At 39.6% G+C, this 25,635-nt stretch overlaps 1 protein-coding gene across 2 annotated transcripts in view; it reads left to right on the forward strand.

The window, feature by feature from the left end:
* The window catches only part of LOC143399050 (solute carrier family 22 member 4), a 47,743-nt gene extending 26,252 nt beyond the window's left edge, over nt 1-21,491 (forward strand). Inside the window, exons 4-10 of one of the 2 annotated variants that reach the window (XM_076855765.2) lie at nt 2,302-2,473; nt 9,100-9,226; nt 12,614-12,714; nt 14,315-14,529; nt 15,365-15,547; nt 18,553-18,688; nt 21,410-21,491. In XM_076855765.2, the coding sequence (XP_076711880.2) occupies nt 2,302-2,473; nt 9,100-9,226; nt 12,614-12,714; nt 14,315-14,529; nt 15,365-15,547; nt 18,553-18,688; nt 21,410-21,485 (1,010 nt within the window). In that variant the 3' untranslated portion in view covers nt 21,486-21,491. The remainder of the gene's footprint in view (nt 1-2,301; nt 2,474-9,099; nt 9,227-12,613; nt 12,715-14,314; nt 14,530-15,364; nt 15,548-18,552; nt 18,689-21,409) is intronic. The other variant, XM_076855766.2, reaches the window with a different exon arrangement.
* The last annotated feature ends 4,144 nt before the right edge of the window (nt 21,492-25,635 follow it).

The raw sequence follows: 25,635 nt of genomic DNA on the forward strand, positions 1-25,635 counted from the left end.
CAGGTGATTTTTTTCTTGGTAGCTAGACCAGTATCCATAAGTCAAATAGACATGGTTTAAATCCTAGCTGTACTACTTATTATGGGTGTATAAACTGAGGCATTGGCTTTAATTCTTTTTAAATTCTTAGCTTATCTCATGTACAATGGGAATTGCCTTAATTCTTACCTAATTGTTGTAAACAGTCAAAGAGATAATATATGTAAATACTTAGCCTGGAACCTGGCTTAAGATACCTATTTAAAAAAAAATCTGTGAAGTTGATGATGATGTTGATCATGTTTAAGGAAGGATGGCTACCCAAAGGTTCACCCAAGGCAGAGCCAATAAGGACTTACTTGCATCTGTATCCACATGGTTCCATAGGAAAACAGAGAGGTAGTTTTACAAAGCTTCTGTCCCCAGTGGGTACTCTGCAAAGCTATAGCAACTCTGTTCTAGCTTGAGCTTAGAGAGGGAGATTATCTAGGACCCAGTAGTATAAAAATCTCTTTTCTTATCAAAATTTTGAAGGTAGAAGGGAGCTCCACTAGCCTCACAGTTCAATAAAATTCTTACTTGGTTTTATGCTCTCCCCAGACCCCCCCCCCCCAATCAAATCCTCTGCTGCTTTATTTCTGAATTTCCGCTTAGGAATAGAGTACCCTCTGTTCATTTTCATATCATAATCACAGCCAAAGAGTTGGAGCTAGCACAGTAGAGGAAGGTTGTTCACAAAGTAAGAAAAGATTTGGAAATCACACTAATGATAATGGGCCCCATCCTTGGACATGAACTTATGGGCTGAGAAATGCTTGGGTGGTTAAACTCATGGTCTGCCCTGTGGGAAGCAGGGGCACACGGCAGCTGCAGTCTCTATCCATCTGGCTTTTTAAGTAGTAAAGTTGCTCAAGAGAGAATCACTGAGGCCGGTGGCTCCATTCTGATGAGTGAGGGAGAGTGAATGGGATGGGTTGGGACAGGTAGGCAGTGGTTGCTAGGACACCAGCAGCAAATGCTGCTTCTCTGGAATTCATTCTTTAGCCTGTGCTAGGGCCCCATAAATGTGGTTAAGAAAATCTCTCTTGAGAGCCAAACTAAATGTTCTTTGAATTATCTGTGCTTTATTTTCTGGGCTACTTCTTCTCTGTAGTGTGGGCAAATCCCAAACAAAAGGCAGAACTGTTGCTATTGGCTAGATCTCTGCCCTTGAGGCAAAGAAACAAGAGTGGCTTCTGGAGCACTATGACAAGGAGCTTGTGCTTGGCCTCCTCATTTCCATCCAAGAATTCCAAAGACCAGGCAACAACTCTGGAGTAACTGGCACCAAGGGTCCCCTGTGGTGCTGTGCAGAGCAGCAGCCCAGGGTTTCCAGCAATTCCTGTGGCAGACAGTGCCCAACACCACGAGATCTTGGGCCTTTATACTGTTCTGGGAAAACTGTCTACTTCACTGGGAGTGTGTCCAGCTCCAGGGATGCCACCTGCAGGGGTAGCAGAACAGTTCCTTCTCTTTTGTTCTCAGTCTGAGAGGACTGTATCTGCCTGGGGCTATCTCTGTGGGGGAAGTCAGCCCTGGTGCTGGGGGCCTGCTCCGTGCATCTCCAGAGCCAGCTCCTGTTTATTGTTTCTTGGGGCTGGAAACTGAGAGCCCTCCACTGTTTCCCCATGGGCCAATGTCTGTTTACTTACAAATGAGACACATGGGACAGGCAGCCCCTCAGAAGAGCCACCTGAGTCTCTTGGACAAGAAGTTCTCTCTGCTTCTCTCTGAGTCTCTTATTATAAATATGCATCATTCTCAGAAGGGACTACCTCCTGGGGGTAGTTAAGATAGTCCTAGGACATGAAATGGCTTTTAAAAACACAAATCTAGCTGAGCATGGTAGTGCACACCTGTAATCCCAGCTACTCAAGAGGCTTGGGCAGAAGGATCTCAAGTTTGAATCCAGCTTGGACAATTTAGTGAGATCCTGTTCCAAAATATAAAAGGAAAAAAGGGCTATGGATGTAATTCAGTGGAGCACTTGCCTAGCAAGGGCCAGGCCCTGGGTTCCATTCCTGGTACAATCCTCTCACACACTCTGCAAATGCAAATCTATGGCTCCTTTAAACATTTTGGGGAATTCCTTCCATAAGTAGATACATCCTGGATCTCCTCCCATCTTCCCCCACCCTGACCACTCCTGCTCTGGGCCATGAACAAATACCTTTCCCCTTTTCTACGTGGTCGTAGTGTGAACTCCAACATCCAGATAATGACATATAAGGCCAATCTTAAAGTGAGGTTAAAATGCTAACACTCCTCCCTTGTTTTGAACAGGAACTGAAATTCTTGGCAAGTCAGTTCGTATTATATTCTCCACGTTAGGCGTGTGCACGTTTTTTGCCGTGGGCTACATGGTGCTGCCACTGTTTGCTTACTTCATCAGAGACTGGCGGATGCTGCTGCTGGCACTGACAGTGCCCGGGGTGCTGTGTGTCCCACTGTGGTGGTGAGTGTGATTCACTTGTTCCCAGCCAGGCCCACTGCAACCTGAGGTGGCTGCCTTCAAGCCCAAGCCTGGAGAGTTTCTGTCTCTTCGTGGGTGGGCCCAGACTGCTGGGTTTTGATTATTACCCTACAAAGCCCTCTTCTGGGGGGATTCTGATCCCCTCCCAGAGTCTCCTGGCTCTCGTCTGTTGTTGGTCGAGGTTGTTGGTGGAGATGGTATGGTCGGATTTTGTTTTTAACTCTGCCCTCTGCCTTTGATACTTTGTCCTCTAGAAGGTCTCTTTCTTGGGCTGAAGTTGTAGCTCAGTGGGAGAGCGCTTGCCTAGCACATGTGAGGCACTGGGTTTGAACTTCAGCACCACATAAAATAAATAAATAAAATAAAGGTTTTGTATCCATTGACAACTAAAAATTTTAAAAAAGAAAATCTCTTTCTCTATTCAGCTACTGTACAGTGAGTCTTCTGTATCTGTGTGTTCTGCACCCACAGACAGATTCAATCAACAGAGGATTTTTTTTTTTTTTTTTTTTTTGGTAAAAGGCATCTATACTGAATAAGTACAGACTTTATTCTTGTCCTTATTCCCTGAACTATACAATATAACAACAGCTATTTACACTGTATTTAATTGTATCAGGATTTAATGGGCTGGAGATAGCTCAGTGGTAGCACACATACTTAGCATGCACAAGACCCTGGGTTCAATGCCCGGCACCCAAATAAATAAATAAATTTTATTTATTTATATATTTACATTATTTATTTATTTATTATATTTATATATATAAATATATACATTTAATTATATTAGATATTATATTAGGTATTATAAGTAACCTAGAGGGGATTTAAGGTATACAGGATAAGGTGTGCAGATTATATGCATACAGTGTACTATTTTATATAAAGGACATGAAAATCTTAGGATTTTTATACCTGCAGGGGTCCTGGAACCAAGGCCACACAGATACCAAGAAATACTTAATTACTTATGATGATTGGCATCTAAGGTGCTCCTGCTTATCTACTTGGATACTTGGAGGGATTACTTTTGTTTAAAGAGAAGTTAAAGAAGTGTTCTCTTCTCCCACAGTCCCTAACTCTTTTTCCTCACCACTGGAGATTGAACCCAGGAAGTTGTGCATTTTAGGCAAGTACTATACTACTGAGCTGACCCCGCCCCCACCCCAGTACCTCCCCAACAGTTAATGGGAATTACAAAATTTGGAGATTCTAGCTTCAGTCTTACCTAATATGACTCTCACTGGAATATCTAAGGGGAAGGAACTAATTAACAATAATGGAATAAGATCCAAGGCATACTCCCTTTTTTGGAATGTCTTTTATAATGTCTCATTTCTTTGATTTTCATATTTAAATAAGAAGAAAGGGGATTTCTTTCATTTCTCTCTCTCTCTCTCTCTCTCTCTCTCTCTCACACACACACACACACACACACACACACACACACACACATTTATTCTTCTTGGTTTGTTTCATTAATCAAAGAACCAGTAGTAGCTGGTTGGTTTCTATCTGCTTATACAATTGCTTATTAAAATTATTTAATAAAAGTTTCTTTGATAATTATTTGGAATTCACATTTAGATGAGACCTCATGATTTTCCTGTCATATCCTGCTGGGGATTTGTCCAGATGTTCTTTCTTGCTGCAGCTTTTAGGCAACCACAGGGGTTGACAGCCCACCTTGGCCTCCTTGCCTGGCCAGGTAGCTCAGGTTGGACTGCTCCGTAGTACTGTCTTCTTATGACCTCCAAGACTGTGCAGTTTAACAGCACAAATTTTTGGCATGAAGTATATGTGGGGTGGGGATTAGTGTATGGAGGGAGAATTTTTTCCCCTTAATTCCCTGGAATTTGAGAAGAGATTTTTTTTTAAAGGCCAAATGTTACTCTTATTTATGTGTAAGTTTCTTCTGAAACCCAGTCTGAGGGTCAGTAAATGAGGAGAGGCTATTATCTATACAACTCTGCCTCTAAGGAAAGCACCCAGATTGGCAAAAGCTGAGCAATTTTCTGGAATGAGAGTCATCATCATCATTATCATCATCACACCCTTGGTCCTTCTTTCCACACTCCCTGTGCTAACTAAATCTATTGAAAAATGTTGGTGAACAGGGCTCTCAAGACACATGAAAAGGTTTTTTTCTGCCTCTTCAGATAAATTATTTCAATAATCTGTGTTCTTTGGCTCATGTTGTCATTTTGGCCTAAGCGATCAGTACTTTTAAAACCGGTTGTAATACATTTTATTGTTGTATGATGCTATTAGAGAGGAGAACAACAGCAGAGCTCTGATGGCCCATACACACTTGAGTAGATCTTTCCTCAGGATGTCATATCATAGCAGCAGCAGCTCTTGTTCAGACCCCTGAGTTTTCAGCAGAGAAGACTCATTCCACACAAAGCTGCCTCACTCTGCCCTGAGGAGAGTTCTTTATTTCATTGCCCATGGGCTGGTCCATGCATGCTCCTGGCTATGGGCACATTGCACCAGATGCAAGACTTCCCCAGACAGAGGGCAGCAGGGGGCCAGCTCTCATGAGCTGAGTGCTCATCCTGAAAGTTTTCATTATCTTAAAGTCTTTTCATTTTCCTCTAAAACCAAAACAACTTTCTTCTGAACATCTAGTTCTTGAGGGCTAGACTTCCTTAAAATGATGTTCATTAGCTAGTGGACTGGGATGAGGAGGGACTGCTTCAGGGTCCTGGGTACCCTGCTGCCTAATCAGATTGTGACATACTCTCCAGCAACATCCCACTCCTGCTTAATTTGAAGTAAATCTATAGAAAGATTATAGTGTGCAACCTCATTTGGCACTCTATTAGCTTCGGAAATGATCTCTAGACAAGAGATTTTGTGCACTAAAAAAGCAATTTAAAAGTAGAGATTCCAGGGGCCCCATTTACTGGAGTTTTAGGGTGAGAGCCCCAGCCTGGGAGGTTCCTAAAGACTAGGTTTTGCCACATTCCAAGATGCCAATCAAAGAGAAAAGCAGTTGTGAAGGCTAGAAAGGAACTTTAATCAGTGTATCTATATCACAAAGGCAAGAGGACCAGTGTCATCACCCCATCTTCAGGGTTACTGATGTGAGCTCCCAGACTATATAAGAAAGGGGGCCAGAAGTCTGTAAGTCAAGCAGTGTTGATTAAACTGCAATCTTTTTGATCATTGCCTCAGATTTGATCTGGAGGGGACTTATCAGCTGGTTGCAATAAGAAAGTTGCTGTTTCCTGGGGTTGAGGGTAGTTTCAACTCATCACAAGATTTTTCTCAATCAGACCTGTTGTTTCTAGAATCCCAGGCTCTGAAAATAATACAGAGCAAAGGAGACAGATGCAAAATGGAGGCAGAGGTGCCAAGGGAGGGTGCATGGGGGCAGGAAAGATGGTGGAATGAAATGAACATCATTACTCTGATTCTAGTTACCCACTGGACATTTGCAGGCTCAAATGAAGAGTCAACATTTTCAGCCAAAGCAGCCACTAAGTCCCTGTTACAAGTTCACTGGGCTGGAAATGGGAGTCAAACCTACATAGAACCACTGAAGGTGGTTTGGAACTTTTTTTTTTTCTTTCTGGGTACTGAGAATTGAACCCAGGAGTAAAGGAGTGATTTACGGCTATATATGTCCAGTCATTTTTTTTTGAAAATTTATTTATTTAATTTAATTAGGTATATATGATAGCAGAATGCATTTTGATTCATTGTACACAATTGCAGCACAATTTACATTTCTATGGTTGTACACGATGTAGAGTCACATCGTATATGCAGTCACATATGTACCTAGGGTAATGATGTCCATCTCATTCCACCATCTTTCCTGCCCCCATGCCCCCTCCCTACCCTCCTTTCCCTTTGCCCAGTCAAAGTTCCTCCATTTTCCCCATGCCTACCCACTCCACATTATGGATCAGTATCCACTTATCAGAGAGAATATTCGGCCTTTGATTTTTTTAGGATTGGCTTACTTTGCTTAGCATGATATTCTCCAACTCTATTCATTCACCTGCAAATGCCATAGTTTTATTCTCTTTTAATGCTGAGTAATAGTCCATAGTACCACAGTTTCTTTATCCATTTATCTATTGAAGGGCATCTAGGTTGCTTCCACAGTTTAGCTATTGTGAATTGAGCTGCTATGAACACTGATGTGGCTGCATTACTATAGTATGCTAATTTTAAGTCCTTGGGGTGTAGACCGAGGAGTAGGATAGCTGGGTCAAATGGTGGTTCCATTTCGAGTTTTCTAAGGAATCTCCATACAGCTTTCCAGATTGATTGGACCAATTTGGAGTCCCACCAACAATGTATGAGTGTGCCTTTTCCCCCATATCCGCAGTCCTTTTTACATTTTATTTTGAGACAGGATTTTGCTAAATTGTGAGGCTGGCCTCAAATTTGCAATCCTCCTGCTCAGCTTCCTGCATCACTGGGATGACTGGCATGTGCCACCATGCCTGGCTGCTTAGGACTTTTTTTAAAATGTCCCAAATTCCCTTTAAAAATTTTGGCAGGAAGTGGCCACAAGTGTGTGTGGAGTATAGTAGGTGGGGATGGGGTGGGGAAAGAAACCATAGATGAACAGTAGAGAAGTCTTAGCAATTTCTGGCTGGCTAAATATTAGAAATTAGAAGAAAGAAAGAAAGATATTTCTTTGTTTTTCATTGGTGTGTCATAGTTACACACAATAGTGGAATTTATTACGTCATATTCAAACATGCACATAACATAATTTGATCAATCTCATTCCACAGAACCTTTCATTTCTCTACTTACCTTCCTCCCTCATCTGCTTGCTCTGTTCTATGATCTCCCTTACATTATTGTTATATTGTTTTAATTTGTGCATTATAATTATATACATGCAGGATTCATTGTGGTATATTCATATATGAATATAGCATAATTTGGTAGATTTCATTCCCCCATCTTTCCCCATGTCCTGCCCTCCTTCCTGCATCTCAGTGCCCTTCCTCTACTCTGTTGGTGGAAGGCAGGACATTTCTAAGCATAACCTAGTTGGGGAAAGATACTGCTCAGTAAAGGTGTCCATGAAATATGGCCTTGTAGTAAAACCTCTAATTCTATACAGCCACCAACCTGTGTAGTTATTTATATTAAAATTAATATTAAAAGCAAATAGAGTTACACTTTCATCCTTTCAGTCACACTAGTTATATATTAGCTCAATATGTAGTTAGTGGCTTTGGGGACAACACAGATATAAGACATTCTGGAAGTTTTACTAGACTGCACAGCTCTGATGACTGGGGGTCACTGACAATATCAACACAAGTTTCTACAGGGACAAACTAAGAACATATTCTGAAAAATGCAAACTGGGCACATTTTCCAACCCATGTGCTAAGTAGGCTGGTCATTGGCCATCTAATACATCAGATGTATTAGTTTTGCTGTGAGATAATTCCCAGTGCAGCTTTGGGGCCTATTACTTAGAGGAGACCTTTGTACCTGCTACTTGTAATTTATTTTCTAGGATAACTGAGTTATCCTTAGGTTAGGAAAACAAGATTTGGCAGGGGAATGCCTAAAAGAGTCTGAGAAATGAAAGACAGGAAAGAACAGTCTTATATTTGTAGCTGTGTTTGAACATCTATTATCAATGTATATGGACTATTTAATTTTTTAAATTATGTTTTTAGATATTGGGGAAAAAAAATAAAACAGGAAAGAAACCATGGGAGCTCATCTCCCAAAAACTGGTTTGGGTACTCTGGCTGACCTAGAAACCTGCTGTAAGCCATAGGGACAGCCCATAGGTGGTGCCAGTGCCCTCAACTTTCCCTCTGAATGCAGAAAATAAACACTTAAGGAATACAAATGCCCCAGCCATCCTTTACCCAAGAAACTTGCAACATCACTACCTGGGTCCCTATGATCTGAGAGGAATGAATTCACCAAAAAAGATATTCTCCTCTCTTGAGGCATTTACAGTACCCCTTAGAGCTACACCGGTCATTGAATTTTGGCCTTCTGCAGCTGCCATAGCTTAAACATACCCACAATTAAGGTTATCCTTATGATCTGGTCCTGGTCTCAAGCACAACTGATGATCAATCCTGCAATTCAATCAGAAGTTTAAAACTTGAGGGTATTTTTATTTATTTCTAAGATCCAGTGGACATCTCGTGAAGGCTTGCACCCAGTGGTCTTTAAAAAGACCACCTGATTATTACATATTGTCTACACTAATTGAAATGTCACACTGTACCCCAGAAATATGTATAGTATGTATGTACTATGTATCAGTTAGAAACAAAAATTTAGCCAGTGCACAGTGATGCATGCCCATAATCCCAGCAACTCAGAAGGCTAAAATAGGAGGATCACAAGTTCAAGGCCAGCCTCAACAACCTTGTCTCAAAATAAAAAACAAAAAGGACTAGGGATGTGGCTTAATAGTAGAGTGCCCTGGGCTCAATCCCCAGTACCAAAATAAATTAATCAATTAAAATAAAAAATTTTAAAGAATACAAACTGGAATTTTATAAAATTAAATGATCCTAGGGAAGCTTACAGTTAATAGTATCAAATCCTGCTGTTGTGAAAGATTATAAACTATTAAAAATGACTTCTAGGTTTATTCCTGAATCTCCCCGATGGCTAATATCCCAGAGAAGATTTAAAGAGGCTGAAGCTATCATCCAAAGAGCTGCAAAGATGAACAATATAGTTGCACCAGCTGTGATATTTGATCCTGCAGAGGTAAGTATTTGCAGATGTTTCCTCTTAAGATCAGCTCTGCATTCTTGATCTTATGGAATTTCATTTGTTAAGTGTCAACTATGAACCAGATTCTGTACTAGCCAGAAGGAACACAATCATGATTATGTTCTGAGATGAAATCCAGCTGGATATGGTGGTGTGCACCTGTAGTCTCAGCCACTGTAGAGGCTGAAGCAGGAGGATCTCAAGCCTAGGCATTTGGGGTTAGTCTGGTCAATGTAGCAAGAACTTGTCTCTTAAATAAAATTTTTTAAAAATCCATCTTAAAGAGCCATTTAAGAATTCACTGCAGTAGCTGGGGATGTAACTCAGTGGTAGAGTGCTTGCCTAGCAAAGGTCTGGCTTCAGTCTGCATCAACCAAAAAGTATTAAGTGCAAGCAATACAGGTAAATTGCTTAGCAAATATTTCCTCTTGATTTGCAAGTTGGTCTTCAATTTTTTGTTGACATAGCTATGTACTGATGATTTTTAAATGTCCAGATTAAGTGGAGAAAATGTTTTGAGGGCTAGTCCACCCTGGGTTCTGCACTGTGCCTTGAATCTTACCAAAGCCTGTGAGAAAGCTATGCACATTTTTGTCTGGCTATGTATCAGGCCTAAGGCCATTAGATCTGAGAGCACAGTTTCAGGGTTCACACCACCCTCGGCCCTGACAGGCAGGTTGGCTACAAGGGAAAGATGGTATTCCATGGAGGCAGTCATGCGTCTTGATAGTGAGAACATGCTGTCACCATGCAGTGCTGGCTCTCAGAGAAAACAAGAAAAATAAGAATATAATTTTAAAATAATAGAATGTCATTAAGAAAGCAAGAGGATTCCATGAAAGGAAAATGATAAGAGAGGAAATGCTAAGGAATGGACCCTGTGCTAACAGTACAGAGAAAGAAGGCAGGGTGGCCCAAGGACTGAAGAAGCAGGTCCAGAGCAGGAGGACAGCAGGATTCACTTAGCTGAATAGAAAGGATGGGGCAGGGCATTCCTGGCTAAGAGAAGGACCAGAGACTCTCGGGACTCCTGAAGAAGACTATGATGGCTGCAGCAGAGTTACGCATGTCATGCACTAAAATCAGCCCTACTGGCTGCCCCAGGAAGCAGAACTCTGTGGAGGACAGTGGCCTTGCCAGTGCTCTACCAGAGGGCTTCTTCTGTCTCTGGCTAACAGGACCTTTTCCAAAAGCAGATTTCCTGGTCATGGCTATAGGCTTAATTACAGTAGCCATGAATCCAAGCTCTCAGACTAAGTCCTTTCACCCTTCAAATTAAGTCCTTCCCAGTCTTAATCAACTTAACTGGATACAAAAATAACATGGGAACTGTCTAACACTCCTGCTTCCCCGTGTATTTGTTGATATTTATGCCTGGTTCCTATCTTCAAGAAATTTACAGACTAATTGCTAAGAGAAAGATGAAAGCATCATCAAATAGATATATACTTATGAACAAATAAGAATAAAATCCTGTGTCCAAACACGCTCGGGATTGAGTCTCATTTCTTCCTGAACTAGACAAGCCCACTGAGGGAGAGGCAACTTGTGCCTTCCCAAGGCCCAGTCATCTCCCCTGTTCATCATCCTATAGGATCCTCTTTAGCAGGACCTGCAGAGGCCCATTCACAATGAGGAAGACCCTATTAGATGCCAAGCACTATATTCACCTCATGTTAGATACTCATACTCCCCATATTGTTAGTAGGTACTGCTGTTAGCTCCATTTTTCAGGAGAGGAAACTGTGGCACAGAGAAATTAAGTGATTCACCTGGAATCAACAGCTCTTAGGAGTTACAACCTACGTCTCTTTGGTGTCAAAGTGCATGCTATAAAAAGATGTGATTTTTTACTTCATGTTAAGGGCAGTAGCATTATATTGGACAGAAAAAAGAGAGAGAGAGAGAGTAGTATCATCTTGGGAAACAATCTGGAGCTCCCCTGGTTTCAGAAGAAGCACCTTCAACCTGCTCACATGCCTGATCCAGAGACTCTGGGTGGCAGGATCCAGACCAGAGACAACCACTGGATACAAAATATTTTTGTCCTGAGGTTTCCAAATTGGCTATTTATCACAGTCACTCAAGTGGTTTTAAATATACAGATTCCCAGGCTTCTGATTTCTATGGAAGAATCATAGGGAGCAGGCCCAGAGTGGGACCTGGCAATCTGCTTATTTGCCTATTAATTTGTTTGTCTGTTTGTTTATTGCAGTGCTGGGGCTCAAACGCATGCTAGGGAAGCACTGCACCACTGAGCTGCATCCCTGGCCCTGGGAATCTGCATTTTAGCAAGGGCCTGTGGAAGTACCAAGTGTTAACACAGGCCTGCCCACAGGTCCTGACTATCTATGGCACCCCCAAAACCTCTAGGAGGACTTCCAGTTCCCACTAGTTCATACAGCAGCTTTGTTTTGTTGTAATAACTGGGTCATGCTGCTAGGGGCATGTTCTCCAAATAGCACAGGAAGTAAAAGGCAGTGTAGCTGTGAGCTGTCAGTGTCTGAGCACCTGGAAAAAAGGGCACTGACATTTGGGGAGCACCTGCTACAATCGCAGGCCTGATGCTCTCACTTTCCTGATAGAAACTCCTCCCTCAGTCTGTTACTGAACACACACCATAGGACCACAAAATCTCCTACTTTATCTCCAAGAGATCCCTCACATCAGAGCCTTATAACTTGTATTTTAGCTTCAATTCTAACCAGCCTAATTATAGAAAATTCACAACTCATGACAAGTTAACATCAGCAAATTAAAATGAAGGAAATGAAAACTATTGACAGCAGTAAGAAATTGCCACTAACCACTAGCCACTGATGGCTAGCATCTTTTCCTCAATGGTGCAGCAATAATAACAATAGTAATAATATAATATAGTTAAGATGTATTGGGCTTTTACTATAGTTCAAATATTATGCTAAGTTTCATATATGATCTTATTTAATCTTCTGAACTCCCAGTTAATATACCCATTTTGTAGAAAAGTAATCTGAATCTCAGAGGAGATAAATTATAACTTGCCTAAGGACACTCTCAGTTAATCAGAGTCTGTTCTGATGTTAAGAAACAACAAGAAAGTTATGAAAAAGCAGACATGACCTCCAAGTGGTTGGGGTCACATGGCCCTCCTCATCCAATAGCTGCAAGTCAGACTATGATAAGGAGATGGTGGGCTGCTATTGTATATTTTGAAGGCCTCTGTCTACAAAGGGCTGCAAACATTTTAAAGTGTTGGGATAAGAATCATAGATGCAAAATCACTTATTACCCTGCAATTTGTAAGCATATTAAAGGTAAGAATCACATGCATAAGTTTTTCCCATACCCAAGATACTTCCTTACTACTTCCCAATCTCATAGTTATTTGCATTATTTTAGCTACAGGAGCTAAACTCCTTGAAACAGCAAAAAGTTTACATTCTGGACCTGTTCAGGACCTGGAACATTGCCATAACAACCATTATGTCTTTGCTTTTGTGGTAAGTAATAAGTGACCTGGAAATGCAGTTACACAGCATCTAAATATTCACCTGATTTTCCTTAATTCAGGGAAACCCAGGCCTTGCCCTTCCCTTATCCAGGGAAACATGCAAGGCCTGGGTTTCCCTGAAGAAAAATAAAAATTATAGATTTCTAAGTTATTTGGGAATTCCTCAGTTTAATTCATGGGACTAAATATAAAACAAAACAAAACAAGGGGGGGAGCAACATTGAGTCTGCAGTACTTGGATACTCAAGGAAAGGATTCTCTTAATCCCTCCTAACATTAAGGGATTAAGACTAGTTATGGGGCTGGGCTGTAACTCAGTAGAAGACCCCTTGCCTAGCATGTGTGAGGCACTGGGTTCAATCCTTAGCACTGCATAAAAATAAATAAATAAATAAAATAAAGACATGATGTCCATCTACAATTATAGAAAAAAAAAAAAAAAAAGACTAATGATATCCCTGGTACCTGAAGCAGAGAGGCTAATTGAGTTCCTGCTTCCTGATGCTGAACAGGAATTGAGCAGTGAGGTAAGAATGACCTGGAGCCCCCCTGTTGAACTGGAGTCTTGACATGCTTTTCACACTCACTTGTAGCAAACTAATGAGTGGCTTTAAGGCACAGGAATAATGAATTGGCTTTGTAGAGTAGATTTAACAAAGTAGCTTCTAAAAATGAGGAAGTAAAAAAGAAGAACCTGCCTACCCACAGTGGCATCATTAAAAAAGAAAAAAAAAATGATCAGAACTGGTAGGTTCAGGCTGAAGCCAGTCTATTTTTAGAGTCATCTTGCTTTGTGGTTCATTAAGTCAGAGTTTTTGCTTTTGGATTAAGCAGGTGTGTCCCAGGCACGTGGCCTCCCTAGCTGTGTTCTCACATCTCCTGCATCCCTGATGCAGTGTATCTCTAGCAGTGGTGCTATGGTACCGATAACCAACAAGTCACTATTCCATCTGAGCTGCTCTTATGCCTAACAGAATGTACTAAGATGCTTAGGGCAAGCAAGTTTAATTTTTTGTTTTGTTTTGGATTTGTCCTTGTGCTTCTCAGCTTGACCTAGTATGTACAAAGAGATCCAACAGTGTTCCTGAAAACATTCTTCAGATAACCTCTGCTTTTCAGAACTGTTAATGATTTGTACAAATTTGCACATTTGTGCACAGGGGAGTCTACCCTGTTAAATACTGAGTTCTGTAGACTAGCGCTGTCCCATAGAACTTTGTGCAGTGATGGAAATGTTTTATATTTGTGTTGCCCAATATGGTAGCCACAAGCCATACATGGCTATTGAATGCTTAAAGAGTGGGTGATGGAACTGAACTTGTAATTCAATTTTAATTTACTTAAACTTAAATGGCCATATGTGGCTAGTGGCTTTATATAACACTTTAAGATCTGGACAACTTCTGTCTTTTTTTATTTTTTTGTACTGGGGATCAAATCTAGGACCTAGCACATGGTAGGCAAGCATTCCACCATTGAGCTACATGCCCAGCCCAGCTCTAGACAACCTTTTGATCATGACAAAATTTTAAAGTGATTCAGATTGTTTATCCACTTGCCATTTTGACTGATTATCTTTCCTCTTTCAGGATGCTAACCTCAGTGGGTTACTTTGGTCTGTCCCTCAATGTTCCTAATTTACATGGAGATCCCTATCTGAACTGTTTCCTCTCTGCTCTGATTGAAGTTCCGGCTTACATTACAGCCTGGCTGCTGCTGAGAACACTACCCAGGCGTTATATCATAGCTGGGGTACTGTTCTGGGGAGGAGGTGTCCTCCTCTTGATTCAAGTGGTACCTGCAGGTAAGAAGTTAACCAAGGTGAACAGCTTCCCAGAACATCCCATTGACTAGGCCATTTATGAGTTACTGCTCTTTGATAACATCAGAGATGGATCAAATTAGCCAGGTGATAGCCAAGGACTATGGAGTTTTCTGCATTCAAAACAACTACCTTCAAACAGAAGAGTTCGAATCAGAAACCACCAATTAAAGGGGGAGGGTAATTCTCCTCAAAGAAAGACCAAACGCTCAAACCTCTTTCTTTGTGTCACACTCTTGATTCCTAATTTCTTGGTTCCTTCAAACCTTTTCTCTAGAAGTGTATGTTCAAGTGTTATAATTGATAACACATGGTGGTTCCACTATAAATTTAGCAATTTTATGGTCTGAATCTTTAGGTAATTAAATAGGACACAAAGGGGCACATGTTTACCTTTTCCTCTATGTCCAGCTGTCTCATATTATAAAAATGTTATGTCAATAAGATACATAGTAACATACATAGACATGTATTTCTTAATAATAAGAAACAGGATGGAAATGATTGGCCTTTTTCTCTAAAGATTAAACTGAACTATTCTACTTGCTAACAACTCGCCATGAAACTGTTGTCACGAACAGAAGACAAGCGGACAAAGGTCACCAGATACCTTATGATCTAGAATAACAGTGGAGCAAAGTACAAAGCCACCTGTCACTCTCCATCTTGGTCCAATCCCCATTGGTCAGACATTTGAAGAGATAGTGTTATTTGGTAACACTTTATCTTAATGAAAATATTCCCTTTAGAGCACAAAGGACACAAAAAGCAACAATGCGTCTAAAGCACCTCTGTTTACAATGGGCCTCTTTTCCAGATTACTACTTCCTGTCCATCGGTCTGGTGATGCTGGGAAAATTTGGGGTCACCTCTGCTTTCTCCATGCTGTATGTCTTCACTGCAGAGCTCTACCCCACCCTGGTCAGGAACATGGCGGTGGGCATCACCTCCATGGCCTCCAGGGTGGGCAGCATCATTGCTCCCTACTTTGTTTACCTTGGTGAGATGCATCTTGTCTGTTTGTTCTGTCTTTAGTTTTAAAAATAAAAGTAGTAGATTTTCATTTTGAAAAATTCAAGCAGTATAGAAAACATTGGGAAAAGTACAAGTTCACCTCTCCTCTCCCAGCTCCCCAAATAGCCCTAGAAGTAACCAATACCATTTCAGGTGACTTTGTGAACAATCATTCAGATGTTTAATTTTGCTTAGGACACAGGCAAGTGCACACATGTGCTCACATATACATATGTGTATATTTTAAGCACAAAAATAAATTATAACTTTTAAATTTGATATTGTCTCAAAGTATCCTTTCAAATGGATATAAGTACTCTTTTACCTTCTTTTTAGTAAATACTATGTATATATCTTAACTTATATAAACTATGTATACATGTATGATATACATATCATACATTTAGTCCATGGATGGACATTAAGGCCATTTCCAGGTTTTTGCTATTACATTTGAGCATTTCCAATGTGAATAGTCCAAATTCTAAAATGTTCCAAACTCTAAAACTTTTTGAGCACCAATGCTTGGATCTGGGAACATTTCAGATTTCAGACTTTCCAAATAAGAATGCTCAACTGGTGAAGTTTATTCCAAAATCCAAAAATCTCTGAAATATTTCTGGTCCCAAGCATTTTGGATCAGGGATGTTCACCCTATACAAAATTACATTGCAAGGAATATTCCCCTATGCTTCTACACCGTTTATGATTTTTTTTACATATATTTGGATTCATAGAAGTAATCTTGCTGGAACAATGCCATTTTAACATATCATACATTTTACCAAATTTAACTCTAAATATTGTGCCAATAAATAACCTAATTATTAGTAGATGAGAGTAGTTGTTTCCCCATACCTTCACCACCAATGGGGACTATACAATTTTTAAATCATTGGTCATCTGATATATGAAATATTGACATCACTTGCTTTCATTTTTATATCTTTAATTTTAAATGTTGTTGAGTATTTACTCATATATTTATTGGCCCTCCCATTTATTTTTCAATGAACTAACTGCTCATGTCTCTTGCCCATTCTTCTGAGAGTTCTTTTTCTTAAATTTATTTTTTTAATTTGTTTTAATTAGTTACACATGAAAGTACAATGATCTTAACATATCATACATTTGAATCATATGGGATATAATTTCTCATTTTTCTGAGTGTGCAGGTTGCAGAATTACATTGGTCATGCAGTCACGTATATACCTACAGCAATAATAATGTCTATTTTATTCTGCTGTCCTTCCATTTGCGTGAGCTCTTTGCAATGGAAGGAAATTAGCCTTCTGTATATATGTTGAAAGCATTTCCCCTAGATTATCATTTGCATTTTGACTTTATGATTTTTTTTGTAACGCAGAAAATTTTAGTTTTTATATAACTGAATAAATCAATTTGGAATAACACCACAGAGGAACTTTAGTAGTATCTTCTTTGGGATATAGGATTTGGCATTTCGAGCCTTGTCTTCATTAAGGACTCTGTTGGTGAGAAATGTGGATATTCCTCCTAATTCTTCCTAGTCATCGTTTAGTTACCTACTGGTTCAAACATACAAACATGTGTACCTACACCCCAAAGACACAATTTCTGAGATAATATGCACACTCTAAATTATCAGCGAAAAAGAAACATTTTCCTAACTTAAATATACTCTGCACAGCTGCTCTGAACCACACCTGAGATCACCTATCACACAGAGTGGTGTCATTTCTCCTCTGTTCTTCTCTATAATTTCATGCTATTGCTTAGATGGTCCAGTGGTGGGCCATTGGTACATGAGAAACAAAGTTCAAAAAGGAGCTTTCAACTCCACGATATTTACTCCTAGTAGCAATACAGAGGCCTCAGATAAGCCTTGGGATTAATGTTTTTCTTGTTTTAAGTCAAATAAAATATTATATATACATAGGTGTGGTGTTCCTCTATAAACACTGTATGCAGAAGAGAAGTAAAATCAAGATTCATTACTCTCCTGTCCTAGCAACATCACTAAAGAAGAGGTGGAGTGATTGATCCTATTACATATAAAACTCAGACATGTAAATGCTGAAAAAAAAAACACCTAAATCCAGGCACAGTGCTTTCACAGAATGTGCCCAACATTTATCATTTATTGTTTTATTTTTTAAATTTATTTTTTAGTTTTAGGTGGACACAACTTCTTCGTGTTATTTTTATGTGGTGCTGAGAATCGAACCCAGTGTCTCATACATGCTAGGGGAGCACTTGAGCCATGTCCCCAGCCCCTCATTTATTGTTTTAAACTGAATTAAATATATTACTTAGATTTTTTTAAAGCATCTCATGGAGCCAGGCATGGTAGCACACACCTATAATCCCAGCTACTCTGGAGGCTGAGGCAGGAGAGCCACAAGTTTAACTTAGTGAGACCTTGTCTAGAAATAAAATAAAAAGGGATGGGGATGTGGCTCAGCAGTAGAGAGCTCATCCAGCATGAGTAAGGCCCTGGGATCAATCTACAATACCACAAAAAAAAAAAAAAAAATCATGACTCTGTGGACCTCACCTTCCACTGCAGCCTGCTGGTTTGAGCAAAAGCAAGGTCATTCCAGACTTATGATGGCCAGAATCTCTCCCTAAAACCTAGTGGTCAACCTCTTTCCTCTTGATGTTCTCCCACCCTCCATCTCCAATTACTTATACCTTAAGAGGAGAACTTAGTAAACAAAGACTTCTATCAACAGAAAATCTGCTATGCATGATTAACCAGTGGCTTGGAAGATACCGGCTGACAGGAAAGAATTAGAAACCTCACAATAATGCAAAATCAAGTAGGTAAATGATTACAGACCTTCAGTCAATGGCATCTGCTGACTATTTTTGCTGACTATTTTTCTTCTGAAGACGTTTGTATTTAAAACTGCTCTCATATCTACTGTTTGCCACCTTTACAAAATGATTCTTAAGAGCATCCAGGGAATCTGTGTCTAACTGATATTTTTATGTTCGGTTCTTTACAGGTGCCTACAACAAAGTTCTGCCCTACATTGTCATGGGAAGTCTGACTGTCCTGATTGGAATTGTCACCCTTTTTTTCCCTGAAAGTTTTGGAGCAACTCTACCAGAGACCTTAGAGCAGATGCAGAAAGTGAAAGGGTAAGTGGAACCTAACCAAATGACAGGAAGAGTGAACACCAGAGAATAGCTAGGAAGATTCTGAAAACGAAGAGTAATAAGTCCAGCTCTATCAGACGATAAAGCATATTGTTAAGCTGTGGTAATGGTACAGTAATAGACACCAAGGGAGTAGATAGAATTCAGAATAAAACACAAGAAAATCTGAGAATTTAGTGTGTGACACAAAGCAACAATTCACAATCAATGGAGAAAAGTTAGACTATTCAATGAAAGTTGTTACAACATTCACCTAGATATTCTGAATAAAAATAAAAAGGTTGAATTCTAACAAATACATCAAGATAAATTCCAAAAAGATTTTTTAAATGGGCCTAAAAATGTGAAATCATAAATGTAAGAGAAAAAAATCATATTTTAAAAAATTTTTGTAGAATAAATAAATAATTTTTAAAAAATTTATGTGTGTATGTGGTGCTGGGGATTTAACCCAAAGAATCACACATGCTAGGCAAGCATTCTCTCACTGACCCACAACCCCAACCTAAAAAACATGAATTTTTTATAACCCTTACAAAAGATCTGTCTTCTAACATAATATGAAAAATCAAAGAGCTTTAAAGGGTCAGGTACAGTGGCACACACCTGTAATCCAAGCTAGTCAGGAAGCTGAGGCAGGAGGATCACAATTTTCACATCCCTGAGAACTTGGTGAAACCCTGTCTCAAAATAAAATATATATATATATTGGGGCTGGGGATGTGGCTCAAGCGGTAGCACACTTGCCTGGCATGCGCAGGGCACTGGGTTCGATCCTCAGCACCACATAAAAATAAAGATGTTGTGTCCACCGAAAACTAAAAAATAAATATTAAAAAATTCTCTCTCTCTCTCTCTTTAAACAATGAGAGCACAGGGATGTAACTGAATGGTAGACTGCCTCAGGTTCAATCCCCAGAACAGAAAAAAAAAATTATAACATAAAATACAGACATAGGGTTAATATACAAAAAAATTGTTACTAATCACTGGAAAAATACAAACAACTCAGTAGGAAAACTGGTAAAGGACACAAACAGGCAATTGACAGAAGATGGTGACACCCCTATAGTCCCAGCCACTCAGGAGGCTGAAGCAGGAGGATAATGAATTTGAGCCCAGCCTGAGCAATGTAGGAAGACTCTGTCTCAAAAACCAAACAAAAAAAAAAAGTGATGAAATGGAAGCATCCAATATACACATAAAAATTTATTTATCCACATTAAGAATTGCAAAATAAAACAGTTTGGCATTATATTTTGATGAGATTGTATGAGGTTTTTCTTTCATCTATCAACTAATTCTGACACCTATCAATGGGATGTCCTACAATTTCAGTTCAATTCTGACAGTACATAAAGTCAGTGTCAAACTTCACAGGTTTAAAGCTCATTTGGTCTCACAATATTACTCTCACTTCAGATGAAAATCACAAGTTACCCACTTGGTTACAAAGTCTGGGGTTCCTATCATTTCCCTCCTTGGGTTTGCTAGAATAACTCTCAGATCTTGGAAAAACACCTTATTTACTTTGAGAAGTTTATGATAAAGGTTGCAATGAGTAGCCAGATCTAGTGATTAGGGACAGATCTGGAAGGGTCCTGAATATAGGAGCTTTTGGCTACGTGGAGCTGGGAGATGCTACTCTCCTGGCACATGGAGTTCAACAATTCAGAAGTTCTCTGAACCAACCCTTAGCTTGATAGATTATTATTAGCCTTATCTCCATTGCCTCTCCTCTCCTCAGAGGTTGAAAGAGTGGGAGCTAAAAGTTTCAGACTCCTGAATCAAGGTGTGATCTTCCTGGTAACCAGCCCCCATCCTGAAGCTAGCTAAGGGCCTTGCCAAGAGTTGTCTCTGTGGAACAAAAGTCATAATTATCACCCCATCCCTCAGAAAATTACAGGATATTTAGCATTTAGGAGCTCTGTGTCAGGAACCAGAGATAAAGACCAAACAACTTTCTATGATACCACAGCTTGGCAAATGTTTAAAAGATTAATGGTTTGCAGGAGCTAAGATTTTAAGGTGAATCTGCCTCAAATGCTACATCTGCTGCATAAATCTGAGCAGATCATTGACGTTTCCTTAACTCAGTACTCCTGTCCATTGTATGAGAATGTTTCACATGGTTGTTTTGAGGTTATATAAGATAAAGTGTTTTTAGGGGCTGGGGTTGTGGCTCAGCAGTAGAGCACTCTCCTAGCATGTGCGAGGCACTAGGTTCACTCCTCAGCACCATGTAAAAATAAATAAATAAAATACAGGTATTGTGTCCAACTATAACTAAAAAAAAAATTTAAAAAGAAGATAACGTGTTTTTAGTGCCTAACTATGATAAAGATAAGTCCATAAGTGAAAAGGATTCTGATCCCTGAAAGAATAAGTACAGTGAAAGAGCCATTTTTAGTAAGTTTTTTAAAATGATAAAACTACTTCAATATCAACTTTAATTGTACAAGAACTTCAAGTTAACCCTTTATCCTTTCCTCAGGAATATCTTGAAAGAATTTAAGTTCTATGTTTAATTAAGAAAATAACCAAGATGTTCAAAATCAAGTACTAGATCTATGTTGATGAGACTCTTCAATTTGAGTTCAAATACTCCGTCATTAATCAAAGAATGGTTTTTCCTTGTCAGTTCAGCTTTTTTGAGGAGGATCTTGAATTTTTAATTTCCTTTAGCATCTGTTTTATTTTCAGGTTCAGATGTTGGAGGAGATCAAGAAACTCAATACAGAGAGAAGAAAATCCCAAGGTTCTAATAACTGCATTCTGAGGAAACTGATGCTCTGAAAAACAGATGCACACATCAGACTCTGTGAAGAAACCAAAGCCTTCTCTGATGAAGTGGACTGACAGCAACGATCAACACTAAAATGGACCGTGCTGTGGAGAATGCGTGTCCTGGAAAACTCTGGACCACTCTTCCAGAGAATCTCCTTGTTTTTAACAACAAATATTTCTAGAGGGTCTTCCTGACTAATTCAATAAAAAATTTGTAAGATTTTTTTTAAATGTGGCAAAGACTGGTAAAATCCACAGAAAGGGTAACCTTCATTTCCAAATATACAAGTATTATCCAAATAAAAAAAAATCATTGTATTAACACAACTATTAGAGGACCCAACAGTGTGTATGTATGTGTACATATAAAAACTTACTTTTATTTTCATGAGTTTTCTTATAGAGCTTGAATGTGAATCAGCATATTCAAAGATACAGCTGTTTTTGAAGTGAACTCATAGAGTGCTATAACCAAATGATTATAGTCTGCTGGCTGTGAATTCTTGAAGATGACATGAGCTATATAGTTAAGCCTATGATGGTTGCATATGTACCAAATGTGTACAGACTTTTTTTCTTATAAATATTTGCTAAACAACATAGTTTAACAACTCTTTACATAACATTTACATTTCATTAGATTACAAATAATCTAGAGATGATTTAAGCTATACCAGAGGATGTTCATGGATTATATGCAATACCATGCTATTTGGTATGAAGGACTTGAGCATCCTCAGATTTTAGTATCCAACAGGGTCCTGGAACCCTTCCTCCATGGATATTGCAGGATTATCATATATAATAGTCCATCCACAAAACATTATATGCTCCTTTAAAAGGAATTGATGACAGGTTTTTAAAAAAAGAAAAGAAACATTTTCTCCCTCTATTGTCACACTCGACACAAAGCATTTATGTAACCAGATGTTTGTGGCTGGGGAATAGCTATTACCCCACACATTCAGAAGATGAATGGATGTCTTATAGCTCAATTCAATTCATATATGTCTACCTGATAACAGTGTCAGATCCCGCAGGATGAAGGTTCAGTCCCAAACAACTGGCCCTCTGCAGCTGTGGATTGCAAGTCCAGGCCACTCTACTTGTGACCAACTGGATACAAACAAGGGTGCCCAGGACCTCCTCCAGGATTCAATGAATCTGCTTCGCCAGCTCTCAGAATTCAGGGAAATGCTTATTAACGTTGCCAGTTTATCAAACAGTATACAGATAAAGAGATTCAAGGGCCCTCCTAGCACATAGACACTTATCAAATCTTGTTATTCAAGAGTTTTCGCAGCTCTTGATCTCCAGTGCACCCACATTAGACATCACTGAGTAGGCTGAAAGTTCCAAACCTCAAATCCTCTGTCACCTGGTCTTTCTGCTGACTGGCTCCAACCTCAGTAACCTTATCTGGGAACCCCACATCAGTAACCTCATTATTATAAACCTGGAAGTTACCAAAGGTGCTTATTTGTTATTATGAATAACAAAAGATCTATCACTCAGGAAATCCCAGTGGTTTGGTTACTGGGCAGAGGCCTACCCTGAAACTGAGGCAACCAGCCATGGAGACCTGTTCTCCACCCTGATTCTTTCAATCATGCCAAAAGATTTTAGACATGGCACTCAGAGTAGCAGGTATGAGTTTTATTAGAAGGAATAGGAAAATAAAAATGGAAACAATCTCAAGGAAGAAAGTGGGTCCCCTCAGAGAGGAGAAGGATGACTTGCCCCTCCTGCCTTCCACCTTTATCGGGAGTCCCAGGGAAGTTTCCAGAGAATCCCACTCAGATTCACCTCTTGACTTTTGAGTGACAGCAGGATGACATTAGACTTTCAAAATTCCATTGTGCATGATTGGTCACTTTGGCTCATGCTGACCTGTTCTAATGGGAACCTGTTCTTAACAGATTTTACGATTAGGGTAAATTATTCTTATCTCTCTGAGTTCTGAGGTCTGATCTGTGCAAGGCTTACAAAAGTCTCCCCCCCCACCCACCCAATGTCATGGCAACTTGTGTTCTTTTTATCAGCATTTCAGGCCTGTATTTCTCTTGCAGATAACAGGTTGTTTGCTGAGGAATATGACATACCCTGTTGACTTCAGCCCAGTCATGGCTACAGGCAAATTACTTAAAAAAAAAAAAAAAAGAGAGAGAAAGAAAAAAAAAAAGAAAGAAAGAATGTGAGGGTCAGGCACAGTGGGCCCAGTTCATAGAATTATTCCCTTAATCTTATGCTCCCACTCCTCAGATCTGTCTGTTCCCCATCCAGTTTTAGGAACCCAAAAATAGGAAACAGGAACAAAAATCAAACTGCACAAACCAGTTAGATGGGCAGAGATGGCTAGCATGCCCCAGAGCCAGGAGAGGGGAGCACCAAAGGAGAAAAAAGACTGTCAAAATATAACTGTTCTTTTCATGAATACATCCCCTGCTAAGCACCATATCCAAATGAATCCCTCTCGAACCAGGTGTGCATATGGTCAGCAGTAGTGGAAACTCAGCACCATGAATGAGCATCCCTCAAGACAGAACTCACTAATAGGGTGAGATATTACTCAGAAAACACACATCAGCTCCAGTTCCTGCCACGCACCAGGCATTCGGACATAACAGCATGAAGTTACTCCTGCAGACTTGGGACCACATTCTTTCCTTGAAAGTGGCTCTGGAGATCAGCCCTGTGACTAGGGGCAACCTTTGAGCATAATGAGAACTATAGTTTGATCATAGACAGTGAACCTCCAGTTTTAGATATATTTTTGTTGGCACCGCCTCTGAAAGGGCAATACTTAAATGCAAATTTTCATCATCTAAATATTTTTCATAGGACCCTTTCATATAACATTTCAATAAACTATCATAATTTCAATATGCTTATCTTGAACTCCCCTGATCAGTTACAAAAGTTGTCTTTTGCCCTGTTTATAACACACAATTATATCTGAAGCCCTGACACACTGATCTACTTCTTAATTGCTTTTTGCTATTGTTTTGTTCTTTCGCGGATTTTTTGTTTGTTTGATTTTGTAGTGCTGGGGATTGAACCCAGGGGTGCTCTACCACTGAGCTACAATCCCCAGCCTTTTTATTTTGAGATAGGTTTTCCCTAAATTGCTGACGCTGGCATCAAATTTACAATTCTCCTGCCCCAACACCTGAACCACTGAGATAATAGTTGTGCATTTTAAACCCCATAGAATATCTTAAAATAGCTTAGGCTTGGTCATTGGGAATGTAGGTGTACAGCTTCAGCTATTTGGCCTTTGTGTCTCCCCCACTGCAACCTGTCTAGATCACCCACAGGCCACAATGCTGCCTGTCCTGCTGGGAGCAGATCATGCGGCCTCCCAAGAAGCTGTCCTTAAATTTCCATCCAGGGGCAACAACTATCCACTCCTCTGTGCTCTTTCTGAGCTTGTCACTCTCACTCAGTTGGCCCTCTAGATGGCCACAACTCTAGAAACCTGGCACCTATCTTGCCTATCTTTTCAGTCTTCCCAGTACTATTTAGCATACTGCTTTCTTGCATATAGTAGGCATTGGATAAATATTTATTTTAATGAACATACCTTGTAACTCCAGCTCAGTGAAAATATTATGTTTGATACATAGACAATTGGATGTTTATATCCCTAAATATTGAAGGTTCTTAAAGGTTTTTTCTAAATATAAAAAGTAAGGATATGTATTTAACTTTCACTGCTACTTGTGAGTATTCTATAATTTGTAATAGCAAGAGAAGACTCTTTAAAATCTAATTCTAAAATGTAATGCATACATAAATGATTGTATCTCTACTAACTAAAAGACCTTCTAGATCAATGCATGAGCCAAATGGGTATTTAATTAAATTCACATAAACTTCTCTCTTTTTTTTTTTTTGTTTTTTGGTACTGGATATTGAACCCAGGGATGCTTAGCCACTGAGCCACATCCTCAGTTCCTCTCTCTTTTTTTGAGACAGGTCTTACTAAGTTGCTGAGGCTGGCCTTAAGCTTGTGATCCTCCTGCCTCAGCCTCCTGAATCACTGGGATTACATGTCCAGTTTAACCTGTTGATTTTTAAAACTGCTTTTTATAGTTCATTTTGTCCTTTGTAAAATAAAATCAGTAGATTTTACTATAAAC

Source organism: Callospermophilus lateralis, chromosome 5, assembly GCF_048772815.1.
Source record: "Callospermophilus lateralis isolate mCalLat2 chromosome 5, mCalLat2.hap1, whole genome shotgun sequence".
Taxonomy (NCBI): Eukaryota; Metazoa; Chordata; class Mammalia; order Rodentia; family Sciuridae; genus Callospermophilus; species Callospermophilus lateralis.